Source organism: Grammomys surdaster, unplaced genomic scaffold (assembly GCF_004785775.1).
Source record: "Grammomys surdaster isolate TR1022 unplaced genomic scaffold, NIH_TR_1.0 126313, whole genome shotgun sequence".
Lineage (NCBI taxonomy): Eukaryota > Metazoa > Chordata > Mammalia > Rodentia > Muridae > Grammomys > Grammomys surdaster.
In genome coordinates, this window is record NW_021621113.1 from 2,135,937 (window position 1) to 2,159,667 (window position 23,731).

A 23,731-nucleotide genomic window follows, 5' to 3' on the forward strand; every position below is an offset into this window, starting at 1 on the left:
GTATATGCAGATATGTGTGCCCCAGCACACATGTGGAGGTCAGAGAACAATCTGTGGGAGTTGATTCTCTTCTTCCATTTTTGAGGGTCTTGGTAATCAAACGCAGGTCCTTAGAGTTTGGTGCCATGTGTCATTACTAGCTGAGCCATCTAGCCAGCTTGTTAACTTCCATGAGGTAAAGTGCCGGAAGAGGCAGCAGATTTACCACCAGGGTGTAGAAAGTGGTTGCTATGTACCCGTGAGGCAAGAATGGTTTCCTAATCACATTTCCACTTATGGTTGAGAAAGGCTCCTTTGGGACAGGATGAAACTTTGACACACCTAAAAGCTGGAGACATCATTGCCTTGTTCAAAACAGACTCATCTCTCTGGATAAAAACTGTCTTTCTACTGACTTAAAAGTTAGGGAAGTTGTATGTGTTCCTATATGCATATGCATTTCATTTTGTTTGCAGTCCTGGGGATTGAGCCCAGAAACTCCTGAACTCCTGTTTCTGTACTATAGCCAGCCCCAGGTCTCTTCCTTTTCTTTTTTTGTTTGTTTGTTTTGGTTTTTCGAGACAGGGTTTCTCTGTATAGCCCTGGCTATCCTGGAACTCACTCTGTAGACCAGGCTGGCCTCAAACTCAGAGATCCGCCTGCCTCTGCCTCCCAAGTGCTGGGATTAAAGGCGTGCGCCACCACCGCCCGGCAATAATTTATTTTTATTTTGTATGTATTGGTGTTTTGCTTACATGGATGTATGTGTGAAGATGTTAGATCCCCTGGAACTGGAGTTACAGTTTCAAAGCTGGCCTATGGGTGTTGGGAACTGAACCCAGGTCCTCTGGGAGAACAGCCAGTGTTCTTAACCACTGAGCCATCTCTCCAGTCTCTCTTCCTTTTCATTTTGGGTCTCATTAAGTTGCCCAAGCTGGCCTTGAATCCACTATTGTAGCCTTGACAAGCTTTAAATGTGATCTTCCCAAATAGCCAAAGTTACAATGTTGTTCAATGAGGGTGTTTCGGGTGGAGTCAGACTACAAACTTGTTGAAATTTACTTAACCAATCTTATTATTGGATACTTGGGCAATTTATCTTCCGGTTTTAATAAGATAATCAACATCTTTGTCAGAAAATCATTACATATATTCCTTGGTTGTGCCTTTGAATTCTATAAGTGGAATTACTGGTCCAAAGGGTACGTTATTGCCAATTTGTTGCCTAAGAGTGATTTTACCCAGTTACACTCCCACAGGCAATTTCACGGTGCTCAAACAGAGATTCTGGTGTCATTAACTGTCAAACGCCAAACTAGAACTTGCCACCCGCTCCAGGCTTCCTTCTCGTTTTCCCGCCCACTCCATACACTAGCCGAGAGCCTCACGCGCTCTCTTGCCCCAGCTCTTCCCAGGCTGGCCCGCCTCTTCCTCGTTTCCCATTCTGTCCAATCAAAAACAGAATTTTCTCAGTCTCGTCGTACGATTGGTACATAAAAGTGTCCGTCAGGTTTGTGGGCGGGTAGAGAGGGTTGATGGACGTGGCCAGCGACCAGTGCGAGCCCGGAGTAGGCTGAGCGCTGGCCTGGAAGCGCTAGACCTGTGAGGTGTGCGGGTGGCTGCTGGAGTGAGGCTTCGGTAGACATGGCTCCCAACGTGTTGGCTTCCGAGCCGGAGTATCCGAAGGGCATCCGGGCCGTGTTGCTGGGGCCGCCCGGGGCTGGCAAGGGGACCCAGGTGAGTGTCCGTTCCGTGCCCGGCGGTGGAGCCCACGGAGCTACAAGGTCAGGGCGGTCGGAGAGCCGGAAGCTCCTTTCCCGCCCCGGAGCAGGGTGGTGAGCCCTGGCCTGCAGGGACCCTCGCGGGGCCTCTAGTTGTGGCGCGGTGTTTAGGGGAGTGTCGCAGTAAGGGGAAGGCTGGGTTGGGGTTCTTGGGGGAACCCAGGTTCGTGTTAGGGCGTCCAGGGGCTGTTATTTGAAAATTGTGAAAGGCAGGGGGATCCCCCTGGCCGAAGCTCCAGATCACAGGCCCTAGTGGGAGAAAGCTTTGGACCAAGACGCCCTCGGAAATGAGAGCGGATTGTCCTGAGTCAGGAATAACTTCCAGGCACAAGGGGTTAAAACTTTTTATTTTTAATGATTAATGACTAGGGATACTAAGAAATCTCCATGTGGGGCAGAATGGGAGCTGGCGTATGCTGATAGAGGCGTTCTGCCAAGAGGGAGGCATGACCTGTGTGAGCCACCAGTGTTGGGGGGATGGGAGGAAGCATCTCCAGCTCACCAGAAAGCTGGAGATGAGGTTCATGAACCGGAGGAATCATGGGGGTTGTGAGTGAGACAGAGAGTGCTCGTGGAGCAGCATGGGATGGCTCTGATGGTTGTAATTGAGCGATTTTGGGCCACTCACATGCTGGGTCAACAGGTAAGAAAACAGACCTAGAGGTCCAGTGACTTTTCAAAGTTAGTGAAATCGATTTCACAGAGGCTTGTGCCTCCAAAGGCTTGGAGTTGCCTTCTGCCCCACTGCATCCAGGCCATAGATCAGGATTGGGATTTATGCTCGCACTTAGAATTTGGAAGCTCGCCAGGACTACACAGAGAAACCCTGTCTCGAAAAACCAAAAAAAAAAAAAAAAAAAAAAAAAGAATTTGGAAGCTCATATGGTGGGTTATTGGTGTCACTTTCTTGCTCAGTCTTTGGCATCACCTACCCACCCCTCACCTTTCCCTCCCTCCCCATCAGACCCTAGGCTTTGGGACCTTGCTGATCAGTATGCTCTAAAGAGGGAATTCTTTCAAGATTGGGTTCCCAAGCAAGCAAATGGGCACTGTCCTCCCTTTTCCTGCACTGCAAGTTTATTGTTATGTTTTTAAAGACTCCTCCTCTCTGTCTCCCTCCCTCTCTTCCTCCTTCCTCCTTTTTTCCTCTCTCTCTCTCTCTCTCTCTCTCTCTCTCTCTCTCTCTCTCTCTCGCTGACACACATAGGGTGAGAGAGAATGCGTGTGCAGGGACATGCGTGCATACGTGGAGGTCAGAGTGCAACTTGCTGGAATCATTTTCTTTTTCTACCATGTGGAGCCCAGGGATCCAACCTGTGGACCTCTGTCACCTGTCCTGTTGGCCCATCCGACTCAATGGCAGGCTACTCTACCTGTGGACCTATGTCACTTGCCCTGGTTGCCAGGTTCTCAAAGTTTTGGCAAGCAGATCGTGGTCTCACTCATTGTCAGGACTCCTGCCTGGCACTTGGTGGAGTTACATGAGTGATTCCAATTTTCCGATTGATGCAGGGTGGCTGTAGAAAGGGGGTCTAGAAGGCGTTAGTTCCTGTCCTCTGACTTTACTTCAGGCCCCTGGGCTGGAGGTCACAGAGGACCACCTTTCTGTAAACTCAGGGGTTCTTTTGTCAGGCTTCACCAGCACCTTGTACTCAGTGGTTTTGACATCTCATGTTCCAGTTGCCGTCCCCCCCCCCCCCCAGTTATCAGGTAATCTATAATGTAGATTGATCTTGAATGTGGACAACTTCTACTTTGTGTTAACTTAGTATAGACAGGGTCGTCCATGGTGACAGTGACACTTTTTTTTTTTTAAGTTTATAGTGAAGTTGACTGTTTCAGAAGTGAAACGGACAACTTAACTCATCCAGTGGTGCATCGGGGGCCTTATAGTCTGTGTCTGTGTATGTCTATGTATGTAGAAAGCTGTGTAACTCCTCAGCGTTTCTACCTGGGGAATGTAAAGCTTACAAAGACATTGGAAGATTATGGCCTTCATACCGGGAGCACCCACACATTCCTAGTTGGTAGTATGTCACATGACAGCTAACCGTGAGCACTGACCACTCAATAGCATCTCGGGGGGCGGGGGGGGGCATTATGCTGTGAGCTCATTAAAGATGGTTCAGGAATGGTGAACGTTGATCCAAGAAGGCTTTGTGGAGTGATTAGAAGTTTGGCTTGAAGGATGAATATGGCAGCTCATGTCTGTTTGTAGCCCCAGAGACTGAGGCAGGAGGAGACTGAGAAGGCTAAGGCCAAGTTTGATGGCAGCCCAGCTAAAGTTTGAGGCTGGCCTGGTTACAAAGTGAGACCCTGTGTCCGAGAACACCACCACAATACTAAGAGCTGGGACTTCAGCAAATACACAGTACTCACTTAACCTCTGTCTGCCTCCCTTTCCACATCAGGAGCCATAAAAATACTGGTGGTTGTAGCTTCATAGTGTTGAACAAAAGTTCACACAAAGCCTGCAGAGTGGCAGCCAGAGGAGCGTTCTGCCTACAGACACACCCCATACGCAAACTTTTCATTTTAAGTTTTAAATACACATAAGGGAGCAGGCGCAAGCTTAGCTACTATGGAGATTGAAACAGGAGGCTCACAGGTTCAAGTCCTATCTGGGCTAAGACTAAAATCAGCCTGAGCCCCAAAATAGCAGGGCTGGGAAGCCGTTCACTGGCCATTCATTTACCTAGCTGTGTGAGATCTTGCGTCCAGTCCTCAGAAGTCCACAAGAAGCAAGAGAATGGTGTAATAGGTCCCAGTAACCATTGGCTGATGATGGCCATTACTTTCCCATCCACCCTCCCGACAGATTATACTAAAGGAGCTCTAGGCACCATAGCAGTTTTATAATATATTTTAGTATCTCTAAAACAAACTCTTTTTAAAAAATACATAAGTTCAGTAGCCCCTAAAACTGATTTTAATAGTTAATGTTCAGATTTCTATCAGTCTCACACATAAATTTAAGTCATTCTGGTTTTTTTTTTCCTAATCTTTAAAAAAGAGTAGTCAGCATGTGTGCAAGGGTGTGTGCATTCATGAGTGCACACGTGGAAGCCAGAGAATAACTTTCAGTCATTTCTCCCTTCCACCATGTGGGTCCCTTGTGTTGAACTCAAGACCCCAGGCTTGGTGTAGGTACTTTTACCTGCTGGGCCATCTCCCCCTCCCTCTTCCCTTTATGCTGTATTGTGGAAGAAACCACCTTGTCCTGAGAATCTTGTCGCTTTTCTGAGAATTTTCCATTATATTCCTTTGGTGTGTTTAGCATCATCCTGTCTTCCATTTCCTGCAGATACTGTTTGCTGCGTCTAGTTTATCCTTCTCTGTTTCTCGGCCTGGCTACCCAGGGGCTGCCATGCCCTGGCCTCTGGTAGGACACTTGTAATACTGTTTGTCTGTGAGGGGTTAGGAACTGTTGTATCTGTTGCATAAGCATAGCAGTTAGTTACGGGTGGCAAAACAGTACTGACCCGGTGTAGTTTTCCTTTTTCACTCCTTAGCTGAAATTCTCTCTTTTCTTCTCTTCTCCCTGTCCCTTCCCTCTTGCTTTTTTGAGACCAGGTCTCAGCGGGTAGCCCAGGCTGGCCTGGAACTCACATTGCTCCTTCCTCGTTTTTCTCAATGTGGGATTCCTAGCGTGCATCGCAGCTAGTGTTTGGCTTGTATGTCTGTAGAGAGAGACTTTGCACCCCCTAGGTGCTCCTTGCCATGTGGTTTATAAAGTCCGTTTAAACGTTTGTTCTGTCCCCCTCTTTGTCAGCTGTCCACATAATGGGTAGAATGTTTTCAGTTGAGAAATTTAAACAAGAAATCACAACTTGTTTTTCTTGGGAAGATGAGAAAATCTGAGAGCAGTGGTCCTCCATTCCCGAATGGCAGGAGTCGCTTGTAGCTGAGCGGTATTTCTGCTTCGGCTGATCCCGTCGTAGATTTCCCGTCTCTGTATTCACTGCCCAGTCCACATTAGCAGCTGTTTGCTCCTGACCTGTCCAGTGATATTTATGTTTCGTTCCTGCTACTTCCTCTTGTACCAGTATGATTCCATATTACATGATTTATGTCAACATGGCTAAAGTTATATTTTCATTAAAATTTTCTGGACTAGGAGATGGCTCAGTGGACACTTTTTTTTTTTTTAGACAGGGTTTCTCACTGGCCTGGTGTTCATCACATAGGTTAGACTAGCTTGCCAGTGAGTCCCAGGGATCTGTCTGTCTGACTCCCCAGTGCTGGGATCATAAGCACACACCACCACATTCATCTTGTTGTACATGGGTTGTGGAGTTAGAGCCCGGATTATTGTACTTAGAAAGCTAGTGGTTTTCCAGCTGTGCTGTCTCCCCAGCCCCATATTACACCGCAATTAAGTGCCTGCCACAGGATTCCAGACCATCTGTAATCTTCAGTCTGGGCGGGGGTGTGTGTGTGTGTGTGTGTGTGTGTGTGTGTGTGTGTGCTCCCACGTGACCAGCAGTAAACTAAGGCAGAGTCCCGCACCTGTGTGTTGTTCTTGCAGCTCTAGAGTCACCCAGAAGTGACTGAGCAACCTACCACCAGGGGTAACCACTGAACACCTGAGTTACCGAAGCAGCTTTTCTCTCTGGTGTTTAACCCTGGCTTCTGTGAGTTACCTGCTCAAGTTAATTTTAATAAACACAGAGTAGATTGGCAGGAAGTTCTGTTCCCTGGGTGTGTGTCCACAGTGCAGCAGGCTTTCCATCATCAGCCATTGCTGACCTTCATTTTCACGGGTGTGGGTGCTGTGTCTAAATCTGTCTCATTGGGTTCCACTTCCCTGTGAGGTGATTTCTTCATGTCAATTGGAATTGGTCTGTGAATCACAAACCAGAATTTCTTGCATGGAGTCCCATCTATTGTTTTGTCTCGTGCACCCAAGAAAACACCCAGTGAACTAGTTTAAACAGGGAATCCCAGCTACTACCTCTATAAACCACTGAATGAAAAGCCGAGCGAGCGCCTGTGAGGACAGAACAGATCGGGAGTATCCGAGTCCTTTTCCCATTTAAACCACACCAGACTCTTGAGTTTGCCCATGTGTTTGTTTGATGTTATTGTGGAAAAATCTAAATATGTGGTGATGGGGGGGCGCATGTGTGCCTCACCACTGAGCTACGTATATTGCAGCACAACCTGTGAGCTTTGGGATCTGTGTCTCTTATTCCTTCGTTTCCCTGATTCGGGGTTCTGAAAGAGACATGAACAAATATTTCCTTTCCATTTGAATAAGTTGAACTATGGTGGCCATTGCTGTGACAGCTCGTGCTCACTGAGGATTTGCATGCTGCACTTTGCATGTACCAGTCTGACACAAAATCCTTATGGGATAGGTGATATGTGATTATTTCCCTCTCTATTTTACTTAAAACCCAGAAAGAAGAAGTAACTCCTCAAATCACCCAGCTAGGAATGAGGCACTTATTACCTGACTTGAGCCCACACTCTTAGCCAAATGGCCATATTGAGCCAACTAGGGCAGACAGTTGTCTGTAGTTGAAGAGATTCAGGAGGCAGGGGAAAGAGCTCATGAGGCCAGCTTGAGCTATGTAGTAAAACCCAGTCACAAGACAAACTAGAACCCCTCCTAAAACTGATGTAAGATGGTCACTGTAGAAATGACCAGCCTGCACATCTGTCTGTGCATTGAGCCACTCTCTGAGTTACCATGTCCTTCATGTTAAACAGATGTGGAAACTGCTCTGGGTCTGGGAGAAGGCAAGTGATTTAGCCAAGATACTGCAGCAGTTCTGCCTTGCCTCCCCCAGCTGCCAGGCTTAGTGGCCACAGCATACCACAGTTACAGATCCCCTCTGGGGCAGACTCTCAGCCAGGTCTTGGTCTATCTGTTTTTCTAAGTATTGCAGCAGCTACATGAAGTATTATGTGGCTGCTGAGTTTGTTCTCAGTTAGTACAGGCAATGTGAGCTCGTGTTTCAGTAGTGTGGTTAGTGGGAATAGCTGGTGGTTTCCCGTGTGCTAAGTGTATCCAAGTACTTTACATGCATTATCACGTAATCATATAATTCTCACAAGAGCCCTGCTGTTGCTTTACATTGGGATGAAAGGTAAGATGCTTTTACTTCTGTTAGAAGTAAGAGAGTAAACATTGACTAAGTTCACACAGCCAGTAAATGCCAGGGCCAGGTTCAGACCCACACCCTACAGCCTTAACTCGTTCTTATTGGTTTTTGTCTTTGACTCCACAGGCACCCAAATTGGCTGAAAACTTCTGTGTGTGTCATTTGGCCACTGGGGACATGCTGAGAGCCATGGTGGCTTCGGGCTCAGAGCTGGGGAAAAAGCTGAAGGCGACGATGGATGCTGGAAAGCTGGTAGGTTTGGTCGTACCGGGAGCACTGCTTTCCCTTTCCCCAGCTGCTGGGGCTGCTTGGCTCTTGCTTCAGTAAACATTTGCTTTCTCACTCGTCATAGACACACTTGAAGACTTTACCAGACATTACACAGAATATTTCCCCCATCATAAAAAGTCTTCTCAGATAGTTCTGTGTGCCAGTGTTTCTAACAGACTGGAAGGTGATAGGAACCTTGTGAACTCTGCATACTGTTTGGTTCATTCTGCATTTATGATTTCCTCAGAGCTTACTTATATAGTTTTATTATTTTGTGTGCACAAGCAAGCTCTTTTCACAACCATCTTCCAGCCCTGTTCACAGTATTCTTTTTTTTTAAAATAAAATATAATTACAAGGGCTAGAGAGATGGCTCATTAGTTAAGAGCACTGACTGCTCTATCAGAAGATCTGGGTTTGAGTCCCAGCACCCACGTGGCAGCTTACAAATATCTGTAACTTTAGTCCCAGGAGATCTGACATTCTCTTCTGACCTCAGCAGACACCAGCCATGCACATAGTGCACAGACATGCCTGCATACACGTAAATAATAAATTCTAAAAATTTAAACGTGTGTGCATGCATGCATGTATGAGTGCTTGCCAGCCGGACATGGTGGCATACACCTTTAATCCCATCACTGAGAAACAAGCAGACAGTTCTCTGAATTTGAGTTTAGTCAGTGAGACCTTTTCTCAAAATAATATACTTATGTACATACACACATACACAGTTATATCTTCTCTCCCCATCTCCTTCCCTTCGGCCAGCTCCTCCCATGTTTTCACTGTATTCTTGAAGATAATTTATTCAGACTGGACATAACAAATTGAAACTGCTGTTCCTAGGACAAGACTCAGGCATGTATGCAAAAGAAGACTCAGGAGACCGTAGAAATGTTTTTAAAGCTCTCTTGGGGCTCACTGCTCTGTATTCCTAACAAGGGAGTTTCTTGGCAGGTGTGGAAAAGTAATCCTGTGTAATAACCCAGTAGCCTGCCTGATTTGACAAACACAGTGAACTGACGAATGTTTGCTTGAGGCCAGATCTTGCTTCTAACATTGATTCTGGAACCTGACGTCTGGTAACACCTTCAGAAGTTATTTTGTTGTTGAACCCAGTAGGCAGGTGCTGTAGCACCGAGCCACACTGCAGTCTGTCCAACCCTTTGCTTTGTTCCTGTGTTTAATTTTCTAAATTACACTCTGTCAATGTGTGCATCTGCCCGGCCCAGCATTCATGTGGAGGTGAGGGCAACTTTTGGGATCAGGTCTCTCCTTCCACCATGTACCCCGAGTCCAAGCTCAGGTTTTCGGGCGTTGGTAGCAGGCACTACTCCTCATGCACCATCTCATTGCCCGTTGTTGCTTTTGAAGCAAGATTTGGCATATGTGTTTGGTTGGCCTGGCACTTACGGTGTGTCCCAGGCTGGCCTCTAACTCAGCCTCCTGTGCTGAGATGACTACCACACCTGGTTTCTCTGGTCCCTTTTTTCTGTGTATGTTGCTTGACTGGAATCTGAACTTTGTTTTTATCCCCCAAATTACCTCATGTTAGGCCATGGAGATACCAGAGCAATACTGAGTGTGCCACAACCTGTCTGCCCAAACATCGCTTTCCAGCTTCCCTTTTATGGCAATGAGGCCATGAATCAAGCCAGGATGATAGATAATTTGGACTTTGGGTTTTGGCAGAAAGCTCTGTGTGAGAGGAAATTGGGATGTTGCTTATCTCCGCCCACAGCCTCAGACTGCACTTTGTCTCCAAGTTCACAGCTGCTCCTAAAGATGAAAGCTTTAGCTGCCAAGGTTGGCAGCCTTTACTGTATGCAATACAGGTGGGAGCTCTTCTCTCTTTAAAGGCTCTGGGGGAAAGTTCTTTTTAATGCTATGAGACATTTTTGGTGGGATTTTTGTAGAAGCTTGGACTACATTGTGGTGGCTTTTTATTTCCTTGTTTCTGATCCAATATTGCCAATTCAGTGCAAATTTTTCAATCCCGGTAAATATCAAGTCCGCATGTCCGACATGATGCTGTTAGTCTAATGAACTTTAAATCAGGGAAGGTTAGTACTTCCCTACTTTCTGGTCAAATACTATTTTCCTTCTGGCTCTCGGGTGATGTCTCTGCCGGGTACCCTCATCATCTTGAGGGCAACTTGTTGCTGACAACAGACTATGGATCCCTCTTCCCTTACCAGGTTTATTGAAACCCAGTAGAGTTACAAGGGGAGAGCCATGTCTGTGGCCACTGCAGAACTATGCAAATGAGTAACGCAGATGCAGCCTGTACTGGTCAGCTTTGCGTTGCTGTGATAAATACCTAAGAGAAACCAGCTGAAGAAGAGAATGCTGTTTTTGCTCAGTTGCAGTCCAAGGTTGCTTGGTGCCAGTACTTCTGGGCCTGTATCGAACCGTTGCGGAAGACATGGTAGAGTAAAGCTGTGGACCGTATAGAGGCACAGAGAGCATGAGCAAGAGCGCATACTGCTCAAGCAAGGCGGCTCAGCAGTAAAAATGTGCTCTGTTCGAGCCTGATGACCTGAGCTCAGTGCTGAGGCGTGCAGAGGGGGAAGGCGAGGACTGTGCCTTCCCTGCCCGTCCTGCCTGCATACCTGTAAGTGAGGTTTAAAATACGGTATTGGAGATAAAGCCTTCAACACATGAGCTTCTGGGGGTACATTTAAGATTCAAATGAACATGGAGGCCCCCGACATTTACTCTGCGTTTGCTTCTGTGGTGTCAAGCTGACTTGCTGTTTAGTAACACGTCATTATACACAGTACACTTTTGACTTTGTGTTGGAGGTATATCACCCACTGGACAGATTTGAACCCAAGGCTCTTTTCTTCTAGGTGAGTGATGAGATGGTTGTGGAGCTCATTGAGAAGAATTTGGAGACTCCTTCGTGCAAAAATGGCTTTCTTCTAGATGGCTTCCCTCGGACTGTGAGGCAGGCTGAAATGGTAGGTAGTGTTTGTATGGCTGTTGCGTGAAGCCAAGTGCCAGCCCTTTGTGTTAGTCACTCTGAGGAGATGGGTCTCATCCAGCTTAGGTGAGTCACACACTCTGTTACAGCTTGATGACCTCATGGAGAAGAGGAAAGAGAAGCTGGATTCAGTCATCGAGTTCAGCATCCAAGACTCACTGCTGATCCGGAGAATCACTGGAAGGTAGATGTCCCTGAAGATCCCCTTGTGCTCCCTGGCTTTGTGGGGCAGCAGCTCAGCGCCCCACATGATCATACATACCCCCATTCCTCCCAGATCCACCCTCTAGCCTTATACACAAACACCCCTCCCCTTTTAATAATGACCCACCAGTTTGTGCTGCTAATATATTTATGGGTATGAGGTCATCCATCCACTGGCGTGTACTCAACCTACCAGGGGCCATACCCTTAGAGAAACTGGCTTTCATAGCTCCTCAGTTAGAAGTAGGGAACTCATGAGCCCCGCCTGGCCCATGCTAGAATGTTGACTAGCTGATCTTGTACTGGTCTTGTAATGTGAGTTCATGAGCTCTTGGAGAATAGCAATGTGGTGCCTATTTCTGATCTCAGAAAGTTGTGTGTGAGATGTGGTGGTTCTGGCCGTTTGTTGTAGTAGGAAGAAGAGAGCCTGGGGAGATGGAGAAGGCTGCTGAGGAGAGGTAGGCCATCCACTCCACCTTCTTGAACGAGGATAATTTCAGTGACGATTTTCCAGAAGGGAGTAGAATTGGGAATGAGTTGGTTAGGGGAGGGGCTCAGGGTGCAGCCTGTGATAGACTTGCTGACCCATGGTTGGAGGTGTGCCTTGGAAGCTGGAGGGTCAGAATGAATGACGTTGGGAAGGAAGCCTGGGTTCAGGGGGAGGTCTGCAGCGCTGAGAGGAGTGGGCTTCAGAGAGCTTAGGGGTCATCACACGGTCTGGAGCCACGGGTAGTGGGGCAGAAACAGCATTCTAAACATTTTACCTTGGTGTTAACTATAAATTAGGTGGGGTTGGGTGGGGAACCTGCTCATGGTCACGTGACATGATGAAGGCTTCTGACTAGCTGGGGGGCAAGGAGTGAGCGGGAATCCCAAGAACAAGCTGCAGGATATCAGAGGAGGGAGGAAGGAGTGTGCCGCCTCCTCAGAAGACCCTGTGCCTCACGGGTATGCCAGACTAGTGAGGAGTTATCCAGGTGTACACAGCAGTTGTGTGGTGGGACTCGTACTCTGCCTTGCTGATGGGTCCAACATGAGGCAGGTACTGAGGACTTAACAAGGATTTCACTGTGACCTCGGCTTTAGTGACCTTCAGTTATCAGTCTGGTTTTTTGAGACTCTGTTCACAGAAGTTTGAGTTCTTGTTTTTCATGTTTGCTGTTGGCTCTCTGGTGTCACTGCCCTGATGTCTAGTAGCAACTCACTTACAGATGAAAGAACAAGGGTTTAAAACAGCAGTTCTGAACCTGGGGGTCTCAACACCTTTGGGAGTCGAATGACCCCTCATAGGGGTCACCTTAGGCCATCAGAAAACACAGATATCTACATTATGCCTCCTAAAAGTAGCAAAATTATAGCTATAAAGTAGCAATGAAAATACTTTTATGGTTGGGGGTCACCACAACACGAGGAGCTGGATTAGAGGGCTGCAGCATTAGGAAGGTTTGAGAACCACTGCCCTAGACTGTCATGATCCAGGTCAGTGGTGAAGACACCCTAACTGTCTAGAGAACTGAGAGATCAAGCTTCCTTCACTCACATTTGTTTTTTTTCATGGGTATATGCCTTGTGTTCTTAAAAATTATGTTTCTAACTGGCTGAAGAATAGCATAGCGTGTATTATCAGGGCTGGGGAACCTGGCCGGGTTTTGAGTGGCAGCCTACGGATACAGAGGAAAGAGTTGTGTTTGTTGCAGCCTGGCTGTTAGATGCCCCCTGTTCTCCAGAGGATAAATGCCAGTGGTTCACTTGTTTGCCCCTAGTCCTTTCCAGAGATGCTTCAGATGAGTCTAGAGGCCAGTGCTCTCCCTCTCCCCCACATCCTACTAGATGCTGTTTCTGAATGGATGCACCAGAGAAAGCTTTTCAGGACTCACATAGTGGAGGACCCAACTCTACCAGTAGTTGCTGTCACCAGCCTGCTTCAGTGTAGCTTCACTACAGCTGGTCTTCTGTGCTGTGAGCCCAGCCCTACCAATACCCTTTCCTCCTTATCTAATGTAAATTGATCATCTTACCTCTCCCAAAATATGTTGTGATTAAAATGTAGTATCACTGGAAATTTAAGGCTAGCCTTAAAACAGTTCATACCTGCCAGGCATTGGTGGCACACGCCTTTAATCCCAGCACTTGGGAGGCAGAGGCAGGCAGATTTCTGAGTTTGAGAGTTTGAGGCTAGCCTGGTCTACAGAGTGAGTTCCAGGACAGCCAGGACTACACAGAGAAACCCTGTCTCGAAAAACCAAAAAAAAAGAAAAAAAAAAAGAAAAAATAAAAAAAATGCAGTATCACGCTGGGCGGTGGTGGCGCACTCCTTTAATCCCAGCACTTGGGAGGCAGAGGCAGGCGGATTTCTGAGTTCGAGGCCAGCCTGGTCTACAGAGTGAGTTCCAGGACAGCCAGGGCTACACAGAGAAACCTTGTCTCGAAAAAACAAAACAAAAATAATAGTAATAAAATGTAGTATCACTTTATGGCTCGGACTTCAACAGTATGAATAGAACTTCCCATATAATAGGCAAAATGTAATCATCTCCCCAACCTCTATATATCTTACATTTCTTATTTCAAACAAACAAACAAACAAAACACCCACCCAGCAATAACAAAGACAATACAGAGCTCAGGATAGGCTGCTGTTCAGAGTGTGGGTACATGATTGCAGGTGACCACAGGTGAGAAAACCATCTGATCTTGGCACTGGAGTCACAGGTAGTTAGGAGCTACCCCGTATGGGTACTAGAAACCAAACTCGGTTTCTCTACAAGAGCAGCAAACGTTCTTATCTGCTGAGCCGTCCTTCACCCTGTTTCTATTATATTTATGCATGTTTTGTTCCCTTTGTGTTTTTAAGACAGGATCTCAACCGTGCATCGCAGGCTAGCCTTGAACTATGGAAATTTTCCCACCTCAGCTTTCCCAAATTCTGGGCATATAGGTGTGAGCTACCACACAACTTCCTTCTGTGTTTTAAGATGGAATCTGACTGTGCTGCCCAAGCTAGTCTCAAAATCCTGGGCCAGAGTGTTTCCTCCACTTTAGCTTCCCTGGTAATTGAGACCATGGCACATACTCCTGTGTCTGTCCATCTTTATGACTGGTGTAATATATCCTTTCTCTAATTCTTTGAGTGTTGCCTAGTCCTCCTTAGGCTGTCATTTATCTGTGTGGTCACAGGGGTGTGCACCATTGTCTGCATATCTATAACATGTTTTTATGTGTTTGCATTATAACCAAATTAGATTAGAAAACAGTGCAACCAGGAGTGTGCTTGTGATCTAAGACGTCTGAGGGGCTGGTGCACGAGGGGCTTGAGCTCAAGTCTGGCCTGGGCGATGTGCCAAGCCCTGTCTTTAATGAAAAGAAGGGGATGAAGAGGATAGGGTTAATTTCTGCTGAGTTCTCCAACACTTTGTACAAATCTTGTAGAGGGCTGTCATGTTTCTTGTAGCTGTTGATTTCTGCTAAGTGCTGCCGTGGCAGAGACTGTGACCCATCACTCTATAAACAGCTGGGTTCGGAATAAGTTCTGGTTGCAGCTACAGACTTGTTTAGCAAATAGGTATAAGTAGAATGAATGGCTGTGTGTGCCAGCATCAGAGTCCTTCCAAGACCTGGATGACGTAGGACTTGGCAGGAGCTGTCACATGCTTGGACGAAGCAAAAACCATTCTGCTGTTGGCATTTTCCTAAACAAGAGGTAGCAATAGCAGGTCCTGTACTAGAAGGCCAGTCATTTCCCTAGGTGTGGGTGTGAGGTGCTCGCTGGGTTCTCTGCTGATTTAAAGTCTTCCCTTCAACTTCTCTCTCTTTTTTTTTTTTCTTTTTTTATAAGTAAATCTCCTAACTGATAGGCAGGAGAGACTTTTTTTTTAGATGACATTTCAATTCTTTTTTTTTTTTTTAAGTTGTGTGTCTTTTTCTTCTTTATTTTTTAAGGTTTTTATTTATTATATGTAAGTACATTGTAGCTATCCTCAGACACTCCATAAGAGGGCATCAGATCTCATTACGGATGGCTGTGAGCCACCATGTGATTGCTGGGATTTGAACTCATGACCTTCAGAAGAGCCATCAGTGTTCTTAACCGCTGAGCCATCTTCCCAGCCCTTCCCTTCAACTTCTCTTTCTCTGCTTGTCATGTCATTCCAGAGTCCCCTGGAGTACCGAAGTATTTCCAGGCAGCCTGACTCATGATCATTTGCTGTCTTGCAGGCTGATTCACCCTAGCAGTGGCCGGTCCTACCATGAGGAGTTCAACCCTCCAAAGGAGCCCATGAAAGACGATGTGTGTAAACTCAGGAATGGTTGGCTTGGGTGGGGTTGGTTTTACTTAACCAGAAAATATCACTGTCTTGTAAATGAGGTGGCTGGTGACAGATCTGGTCAGTGTCTCCCAGGTGGCTTTATGCTTGTCCTCTGTCACAGCAGTCCCTTCCTGGCACCATGGCCATCTGAGCAGTTGGCTAGTCAGGAGTGTTTCCTCCAGAATGCCCTGCTCTTGGGGTATTTGGTGACTGCCGCCCTGGGTCTCATCCATAGTCCCTGTTCATTTGCTGTATGGAGTTTCATGGTCTCTTATAGAATATGCAGGCAACAGTGGCAAATGTCCTGGGCTTACCCTTTTCATGTGAGACAAGTTCAGATTGTCCAGGGTCTACAAATACAGGTTGCATTTCAAAAATTGACAAATCTACCAGAGTCCTTTCTCATCTCACTTGCAACTAATATTGGAGTTGCTTATATGCTGGGCCTTCCATCTTCTGACTCAAAGTGCTTGTCTTAGAAGTTGAGCAGCCTGAGCACACAACAGGGAGAGAGCTTGACTGCTTCTGGATCTCTGCTTCTGCCATAGCACAGTTCCTCATTAGAGAAACTCTAGATGGACTCTCTTGCCCTGAGTGGCCTTGGGAGCAATCAGGCAGCATCCCAGGCAGAGTGGCCACATCTCATGACAGTCCCTCCTGCTGTTCCTTGTTGTTCTTAGATCACTGGGGAGCCCCTGATCCGCAGGTCAGATGACAACGAGAAAGCCTTGAAGACCCGCCTGGAGGCATACCACACTCAGACCACTCCACTAGTGGAGTACTACAGGAAGCGGGGCATTCACCAAGCCATTGATGCATCCCAGACCCCTGACATCGTGTTTGCGAGCATCCTGGCAGCCTTCTCCAAAGCCACATGTAAAGACTTGGTCATGTTTATCTAATGTTGGGTCTAAAGGGTCTCTCTTCTTCCTCTCTGTGAAAGGAATGGGTGGTCATAGTTAGGTAGGTGGAGGGGACATCCTTTCTCAGACAGCAGGGTTATCTTCTAATGTACTGATTAAAAAGCACTTATTTGATGTGTCTTGTATGTGCTGTGCTCATCTGTGTGTGTGTGGTGTGAGTGTGTGCTCATCTGGTGTGTGTGGTAGAATGTGTGCTCGCTCTTACATTCTGAATCTTGTTTTACCAGCTGTTTACTTTTCTTTTTATTGTTTTTAAAAAAAATTAGCACACAGGGTATTAGATATTAGATATCATTATGACTTTTTTTTTTTTTCCTTGAGATGGTTTCTGTGTATCCCCATCTGTCCTGGAACTTGGTATATAGATGAGGCTAGCCTCAAGCTCCTAAGATCTGCCTGTCTCTGCCTCCTGAGTGCTGGCATTAAAGGCTTGCGCCACTATGTCTAGCTTCATTGTAACATTTTTTAAACAAGTTGTAATTTAGTAGACTTTCTTCCCGATCCAGCCCTATAATTCCCTGTCTTGTGTTGTTAGCTGCATCCTTCACACACACAATCTGTATTAGCCACACTCTTAATTCTATTTTTTGGCCAAAATAAACTGCACATTATTTATCTGCCAGGCACCCCAATTACAAAGCTTCATAGTACTTACCACAGGCAGCTGACTCCCAAGTCTAGGGTCACATGAAGTCAGGCCATGTCACAGTTCCTGATATACATTCTTGACAGGAAACAAAAAGCCACAAGGCAGTGGGTGCATAAGGATCATTAATTTTTTCCCCTTAAATGGAATTTAAAAGACATTACAGATTCCAGACACTGCTAGGACAGGACATCCACGTGGAGGAGTGACGTTGGACTGGTTTTCTGATCCACACCGGTGCTGTTCAGATCACACGGGACTTCCCTTTACACAGTGAGCTGTTGTCAAAGAATTGTGCCAGGTAGAAGGTCCTTTGGGGTTCAGATTGTCTCTGAATGTTGGACTAGGTAACAGAGAATGGCCATGTCTATTTCCCCAGACAGACCCAGTTAGGGAGGTTTGTTTTGTTTGCCTGTTTCAGGGGTGAACTAAACAGTGACTGGGGAAAATCTCTTTGGATTCATTCCCATCAGAAATATATTCACACACAAGATATAAAACCCAAATCAGATGCATCCCTTTCTAATTTAACCCTTCACCCCACATTTCATGATGGGTAGCACCACCCCAAAACAAGACCACCCATGAGCATTACAGGTTTCTATTTGTAACCTTAGCTCCCATAATTATGAGTGTCCTGTGGTCTTTGCTGTGCCTTTTGGTCTCTGGTTGCTTTGTGACAGATAAATTAGTGGGCTGCTGTGACAAGACCTCAAAGCCTTCAGCCTCTGAAAAAGCCATTAGAAAGTCAGTGCCGTGGCCAGTAAATAATGTGGCCTCCTCAGCATAGCCTTCTGCTGACTCTAAAGTGCTTGGTCCCCATCTGGCCTGAGCTCTCCTGCTGTCTGAATTTGTCAGAGGGCTTGTCTCCACATGGAAACTGTGGGTACGTGGGCCCTCTTGCTTCCCTTTTGGCCTCCAAATGTCTGCTGCCACTGGCCTGCCTTGTTTCCTTGGCTTTAAGCTAATTCTGTCTGCTCTTAACAGAAACCCAGTCTGGCTTTGTGTGCTTCTGGAAAGTACATGACTGCTGGGAATAGACAAGGGAGAGGAATGAAACCAAAACTATCATCTGGGCCTGCAGGAATATGCGCTCTTTCTCTGGAGGGGGTGGTTCTGTGCATCCTGCTGCTGACTTTTCCTGACCTAGAGCAGCTGTAGGCACAGGCCCCTGAGTGTTTGCTAATGAATGTGACTGACCTGTACACAGACCTTTGCTACCTGTCTATATACATACGTGTATATATACATGTGTGTGTGTGTATATATATATATACATATATATATTCATATATATATTCATATATATTCATATTCATGTATGCACACACACCAAATGCATGTGACATTTGGGCTTCAGGTAAGACCTGGAAAACCCTAGGGGTACATGATCACTGGTGGTGGTCTGGATAGTATTTTTGCTTTAATTTCAGAGTTGTAACCTCAGCGGGCATGAGAACTTTCAGAAGCCTGGCAGAGAAATGTCCAGGATTTGATGCATCTGGTTGCATGGCAGTCTTCCCTGATGTTTGTTTGTTTGTTTGTTTGTTTTAAAAAACCATTTTGTTCTTTCTTGTTTCCTTTCTATTTCAGCCTAGTAACAGAAGGCCAGGCGAGACCGCACCACTGCTCATCTCCCCGCCGTGTGATCCCTGCTCTTAGGTGCTGGGCAGAAGAAAAGAGGGTGGTCATGGGAAGGAAGGAAGGATGAATGGATGGTGAGGGAGGTGGGAGGGACTCAAGAGGAGATTTGGAACAGTGGCAGTGTTATAATTAGTAAGATTTTGTTTTTTACACATAGGTGAAAATTTTTAACGTGTAAGCAAGAGAAAAGATTAATTTTTTTAAAAACTGTGATTGGAGGGCTTTGGTGCAAATAAGGAGACATGGTATTATTTTTAAGCAATCAGCCTCGTTTCCTCTGGACCACAAAGCTAATGGTCTCTAAGAGACCTCAGCTTCTGCATAAGAACCTCACGGATCACTAGGCCAAGAACAGAGCAGTCAGACTGGGCCTGTGGATCCTGTGCAGAGGAGGGGGCTGCTGACTCATGGTGGCCCCCATTCCATAAAGTTAAAGACTCACCTGCGTGGATGGAAGAGACAGGGGCGTGAGCTCACGGATGCTGGTTCAGCAGATCATTTACTGGAATTGTGGGGAGCAAGGGAACACAGATCCCATACTTATGACTTCAAAGTTGCCTGCTCTGGTGACAAAGCCTTTAGCCACCCAGCACACACTAGTCTTACAACCTTGCCTTCATTCATCCGAATGAGGCCTAGGAATGTAGCTCAGTGGCATGTGTGTGTGCCTGGCGCTATATAGCCCTGGGTTCAGTCCTCTACAGTGAAGGGTTGGGACAAAAGCTAAAATGTCTTAAGCTAAGTCATCCAAAGATTGTCCTTCTCACCTTCAAATCCTGGGACTGGGATTGTCCAACAACACTGTGATGTATTTTTCAATGAGGTGCCTTTCATAACTGACCAAATGCTGCCATGTTTGGCTCCAGAGTCAATAAAATATGTTGAAAAATTTTATCCCTGTTGTGACGTTTTTTGAGGAATTCTGGACTACAAGAACAAAAAAAAAAATGATGTCTAACTCTGGACCTGTCTTTAAAGCTGCTTCTCATGATGATTAGCACTGTGTCCTGGGAAGTACACGTGTGCACTCCTAAGAGGAGCCTGCACCCTTTTGGCCATCAGCCGCTGTGGTGGATGACAGATCCAGATCCCAGTGGTTAGTCTGTCTCATCTGAAAAAAAGCCTTGGTGCTGCCTTACAGCCTTAAACAAAGTCTGTAAGAAACCAGCCCTTGGCTTAGTGCCTACCACAGCAGGCATCAGATAAACGTCAGGTCAGAACATACACAGACAAGTATCTGCTTCCTGCTGGGCTGGATAATTAGGAATGGACAGTTGTCTGTAGCCTGGCAAGCCTGTTCTTCAGCGCAAGTCACATCACTGGCCAGCTTCCAGGCTGCCGCTGTTCAGCACCCTTGGTTGCCTCTTTGTGCGTCCTGTTGGAAATCCATTTACTTTCCAGCAAGAGCGGGCTTAAGCTGTTGGTGTAGACGGAAGGTTTTTGCTCTTGGAAAGTTGCCTCTGCCAGTGAGGTTTCTGAGAAATTGCTGCTGTTCCCGAAACCAGGGTGAACTGGCTGGAAACGCCACTGTTCTTAAGGCATCTTGTGACTCTGGCATATGAAATTCTGTGCTCGCTGAGGCAACCCTTCCTTCTCCTCCCCCACCCCCCTTCCGAGCGCCCCACCTCTGGTGTGGCCTTAAGATGTCAACATGACTGCTTTGCTCAAATCTTTGCATTCTCTGGGCTGTATGAATGTCTGATTTTTTTTTGGGGGGGGGGCTTTTCTTGGTTGTCCTGTACAACTAAGAATGAAATGTCTGTCAGACCGACCTGGGAAATGGCACAGTGTGGCCAAGAAGGACAAACTGAGCAAAGTCTGAGCTATCAGTATGCGCTGCCTTTATCTTGGTTTCCTCTTTGCATCAGAAGTGATGAAGAAGGACTGACATTGAACCACATACCACACAGGCCTCATGCCCTACTCTATTCCTGTTATCCTCACTGAGGTGTTCTGCAGTGGAAACCAGCCTCCTGCTTTACAGGTAACAAGTTCACAAGTCAGGAAGTGGTCCTCTGTCTCACAAACAGGCACAGTCGGAGCTCTCTTCAGCACGGGTTTGTCCCTATGACATTGCTGAAATGATTGGTGATGCTTGCGGCTGTATGCCAAGAAGGTCCTCCCCAGCAAGAGTTCTTTCTCAGTCCCTGCCAGTTGTGAGGACCAGGGTATGTGCCACCTCTTAGGATCTCCTATGTGTAGTGACACCAGTACCAGAGCGGGACAAGGAGCAGCCTTAGCAGATGGCTTGGTGCATCACGACAATTCAGGAAGAACTCCTTCACCATGGGCAGTCTTTCTTCCCCTGGTGGAGAGTGGAATGATCCCTGTCATCAGGTGTGCTCACTACTCCTGCACTGGGTGCTCCTGTGGGTCAGTGTGCCTAGTGACGGAGTTCAGAGAGAGAAACATAGGCATTGGAGAATCTGTTGCCTTCCTGGGCATCGGGAGCTAGGCTGAAGGACTGTTCACCAGAAGCTCCCCTAGACATCATAAACCACGAAGATTGCATGCAGAGTTCTCTCTTTTTTTGTATTTTCTTAACCAATAGCTTAATGTATGTAGAATGTGTGCTGTGTGGGAGGGTCTGTGTGGATTGTCCTCAACCCTGCAAAGGTAAGTTCTATTACATCTCCATGGCGCCTTTGTGCACTTGGAGATTCATACATCTGGGAACAGTAAAACCAGAGCCAGTCTGTGGCTCCACACCCTCCTACCACTGTGCTAGTGGCTTCACTAAGGATAGGAAAGAAGTTCTCAAACACTCTTAGTTCAGAAACTTCTACAAGCCGTGAATGAGTCGAGGAATCCATTCAGGGATGCAATGCAATGGAGAAGGGCTGGGAGCCATGCTACCACAGGTAAGACCTGATCTCTGTTAGGGTTCTCTGTGGCTTCCTTACTGTTGGCCTGGAGCTCTGGCGAGTTGGGTTTGCAGAGCTCCTAAGACCACAGAGAGCCAGAGTGGCTGAGAGGAGTTGGTCTCTGTGCCTCTGGTTTTAGAAGGAGCAGCCCAGGAAGGTGTGTGCTGGCTCTGTCTCAGCTTTCCATCTCAGCCCAGCCCCCTCTGTCTGGTGGGGCTGTGTTATTCATTACCTCAGAGGAAGCTGCTGCTGGTGTCTCAGGCTGCCCTAGCAGTGTGTGATGCCAAACATCCCTGTGGGAGGGAGGCCCCTATAGGTGCCTACTCCTGGAGAAGTGCCCTGGCAGAGTAGGTGGGAATGAAGGCCCAGGCCAGGTCTAGATCCTGTGCAGATAACCGTCAGGTCTGAGGACAAACGGAACTGTTGTGAAGGCTCAGAAGCGGGAAAGCCTACTGTACGGTCTTTAGAGCAAGCTGCTTAGTGGCTCTCACGGGGAGCTCCTTCCCACGTGACCCCAGTCATCCAGCTATATAAAATCAGTATATACACATGAAACAACCTGGTATGGTGTGGCATGCCTACAATTTCTGCACTTGAGAAGCAGAGACAAGGAAAAATCATCCTCAGCTGTCAAGTTTGAGGCCAGCCTGAGGTACAGAAGATCTAACCTAAAAAGAATAAATAAAAGGTAAAGAAAAAGTCAGACATTTACTGAGAAGCCGTAAATATCTTAAAAACAGTTCTTCAGACTAAAGAGACTTCAGACAATATTGTGGAAGTTCTGAGGCTCTGAGCTTCACATCCAGTGCTCCTGCAAAAAGCTGGAAGGGGCGACATGCTCAGTGCTGGGCGGGGAAACATGCCACGTGATCTCAGTGCTGGGCGGGGCAACATGCCATGTGCTCTCAGTGCTGGGTGGGGCGATATACCACGTGATCTTAGTGCTGGGCGGGGCGATATGCATGCGATCTCAGTGCTGGGTGGGACGATATGCCATGTGATCTCAGTGCTGGGCAGTGGGACAGGCAGAGCTTTGGGGCTCATTAGCTAGCCTGCCTCGCTTAGTTGGTGAACCCTATGTCCCAGTGAGAGACAGTCTCACAAAGCGGGGCAGGGTAAGCTGGAGCCATGGCTTGGCTATCAAGCCTTCTGACAGCTCCCACTGCAGGTATCTCAGACTGCCTATAACTCCAACCCCAGGGTCTCTGGCACCCTCATGCACCTGCCCACACAGGCACAGTGTGCATACTTGAAAATCATTTTTTTAAAAAAGTACTACCGAGAAGCACCTGAGGCTGACCTTTAACCTCCACAAACATGCATGTCCTCACAACACAAATAAGAAATAAAATAAAATTTAAAACATAATTTTACCATTTATCACAGGCGAGTTCGTATACCCTTGAGGTAGATGTGCTTTTCCTGGGCTAAGAATCTTGGCTAGCTGGGCACTCGGGAGGCAGAGGCAGGCGGATCTCTGAGTTCGAGGCTAGCCTGGTCTACAGAGAGAGTTCCAGGACAGCCAGGGCTACATGATGAGATCCTGTTTAAATAAGTAAGTAAGTAAATAAATAGATAGATAGATCTTGGCTGAATATTTGATCCTGTGGGTCCTAGGGCATCTCCAGCATTTTAGAATTGACCAGTATTTTCATTTTTATAATTGTCAGTGCTGAAGTGTTGATGCCACATTGAATAACTATGGGATATGATGTGTTTAGGACCATTTCAGAGATTGCTGAGATTCTCCAGCATGGAGCTCTCAGCAAGCCTCAGTGAGGAGAGGCACTCACCAGCATCCCTTATAACCTGAGTTTGAACAACGGATCCCACAGGATGGCAGGAGAGAACCAGCTCTCACTGGTCCTCTGACAGCCCCACACGGACCTGCTCTCACACAAGGTAAATGTAAAGATGTTTAAAAGGAAACATCTTAGCACAACATAATCTAAAGGGAAACTAATTTGATACATGCCAAGGACCAAGGAATGACAACAAGAAAACATTGTCCTTT

At 46.8% G+C, this 23,731-nt stretch overlaps 1 protein-coding gene across 2 annotated transcripts; it reads left to right on the plus strand.

Annotated features, from left to right (window-relative positions):
• The first annotated feature begins 1,503 nt into the window (after positions 1 to 1,503).
• Ak2 (adenylate kinase 2) lies at positions 1,504 to 19,747 on the plus strand. 2 transcript variants are annotated; one of them, XM_028759631.1, is made up of 7 exons: positions 1,504 to 1,716; positions 7,997 to 8,122; positions 10,996 to 11,106; positions 11,219 to 11,313; positions 15,549 to 15,621; positions 16,321 to 16,516; positions 18,803 to 19,747. In XM_028759631.1, the coding sequence occupies exons 1-7, from the start codon at positions 1,624 to 1,626 to the stop codon at positions 18,805 to 18,807; spliced, it is 699 nt and encodes a 232-aa protein (XP_028615464.1). In that variant the 5' UTR covers positions 1,504 to 1,623; the 3' UTR covers positions 18,808 to 19,747. The 2 variants fall into 2 exon arrangements, with proteins under 2 accessions (XP_028615464.1, XP_028615463.1); XM_028759630.1 differs by lacking the exon at positions 18,803 to 19,747 and having other exon boundaries at positions 1,567 to 1,716; positions 16,321 to 16,677.
• Positions 19,748 to 23,731: the final 3,984 nt, after the last annotated feature.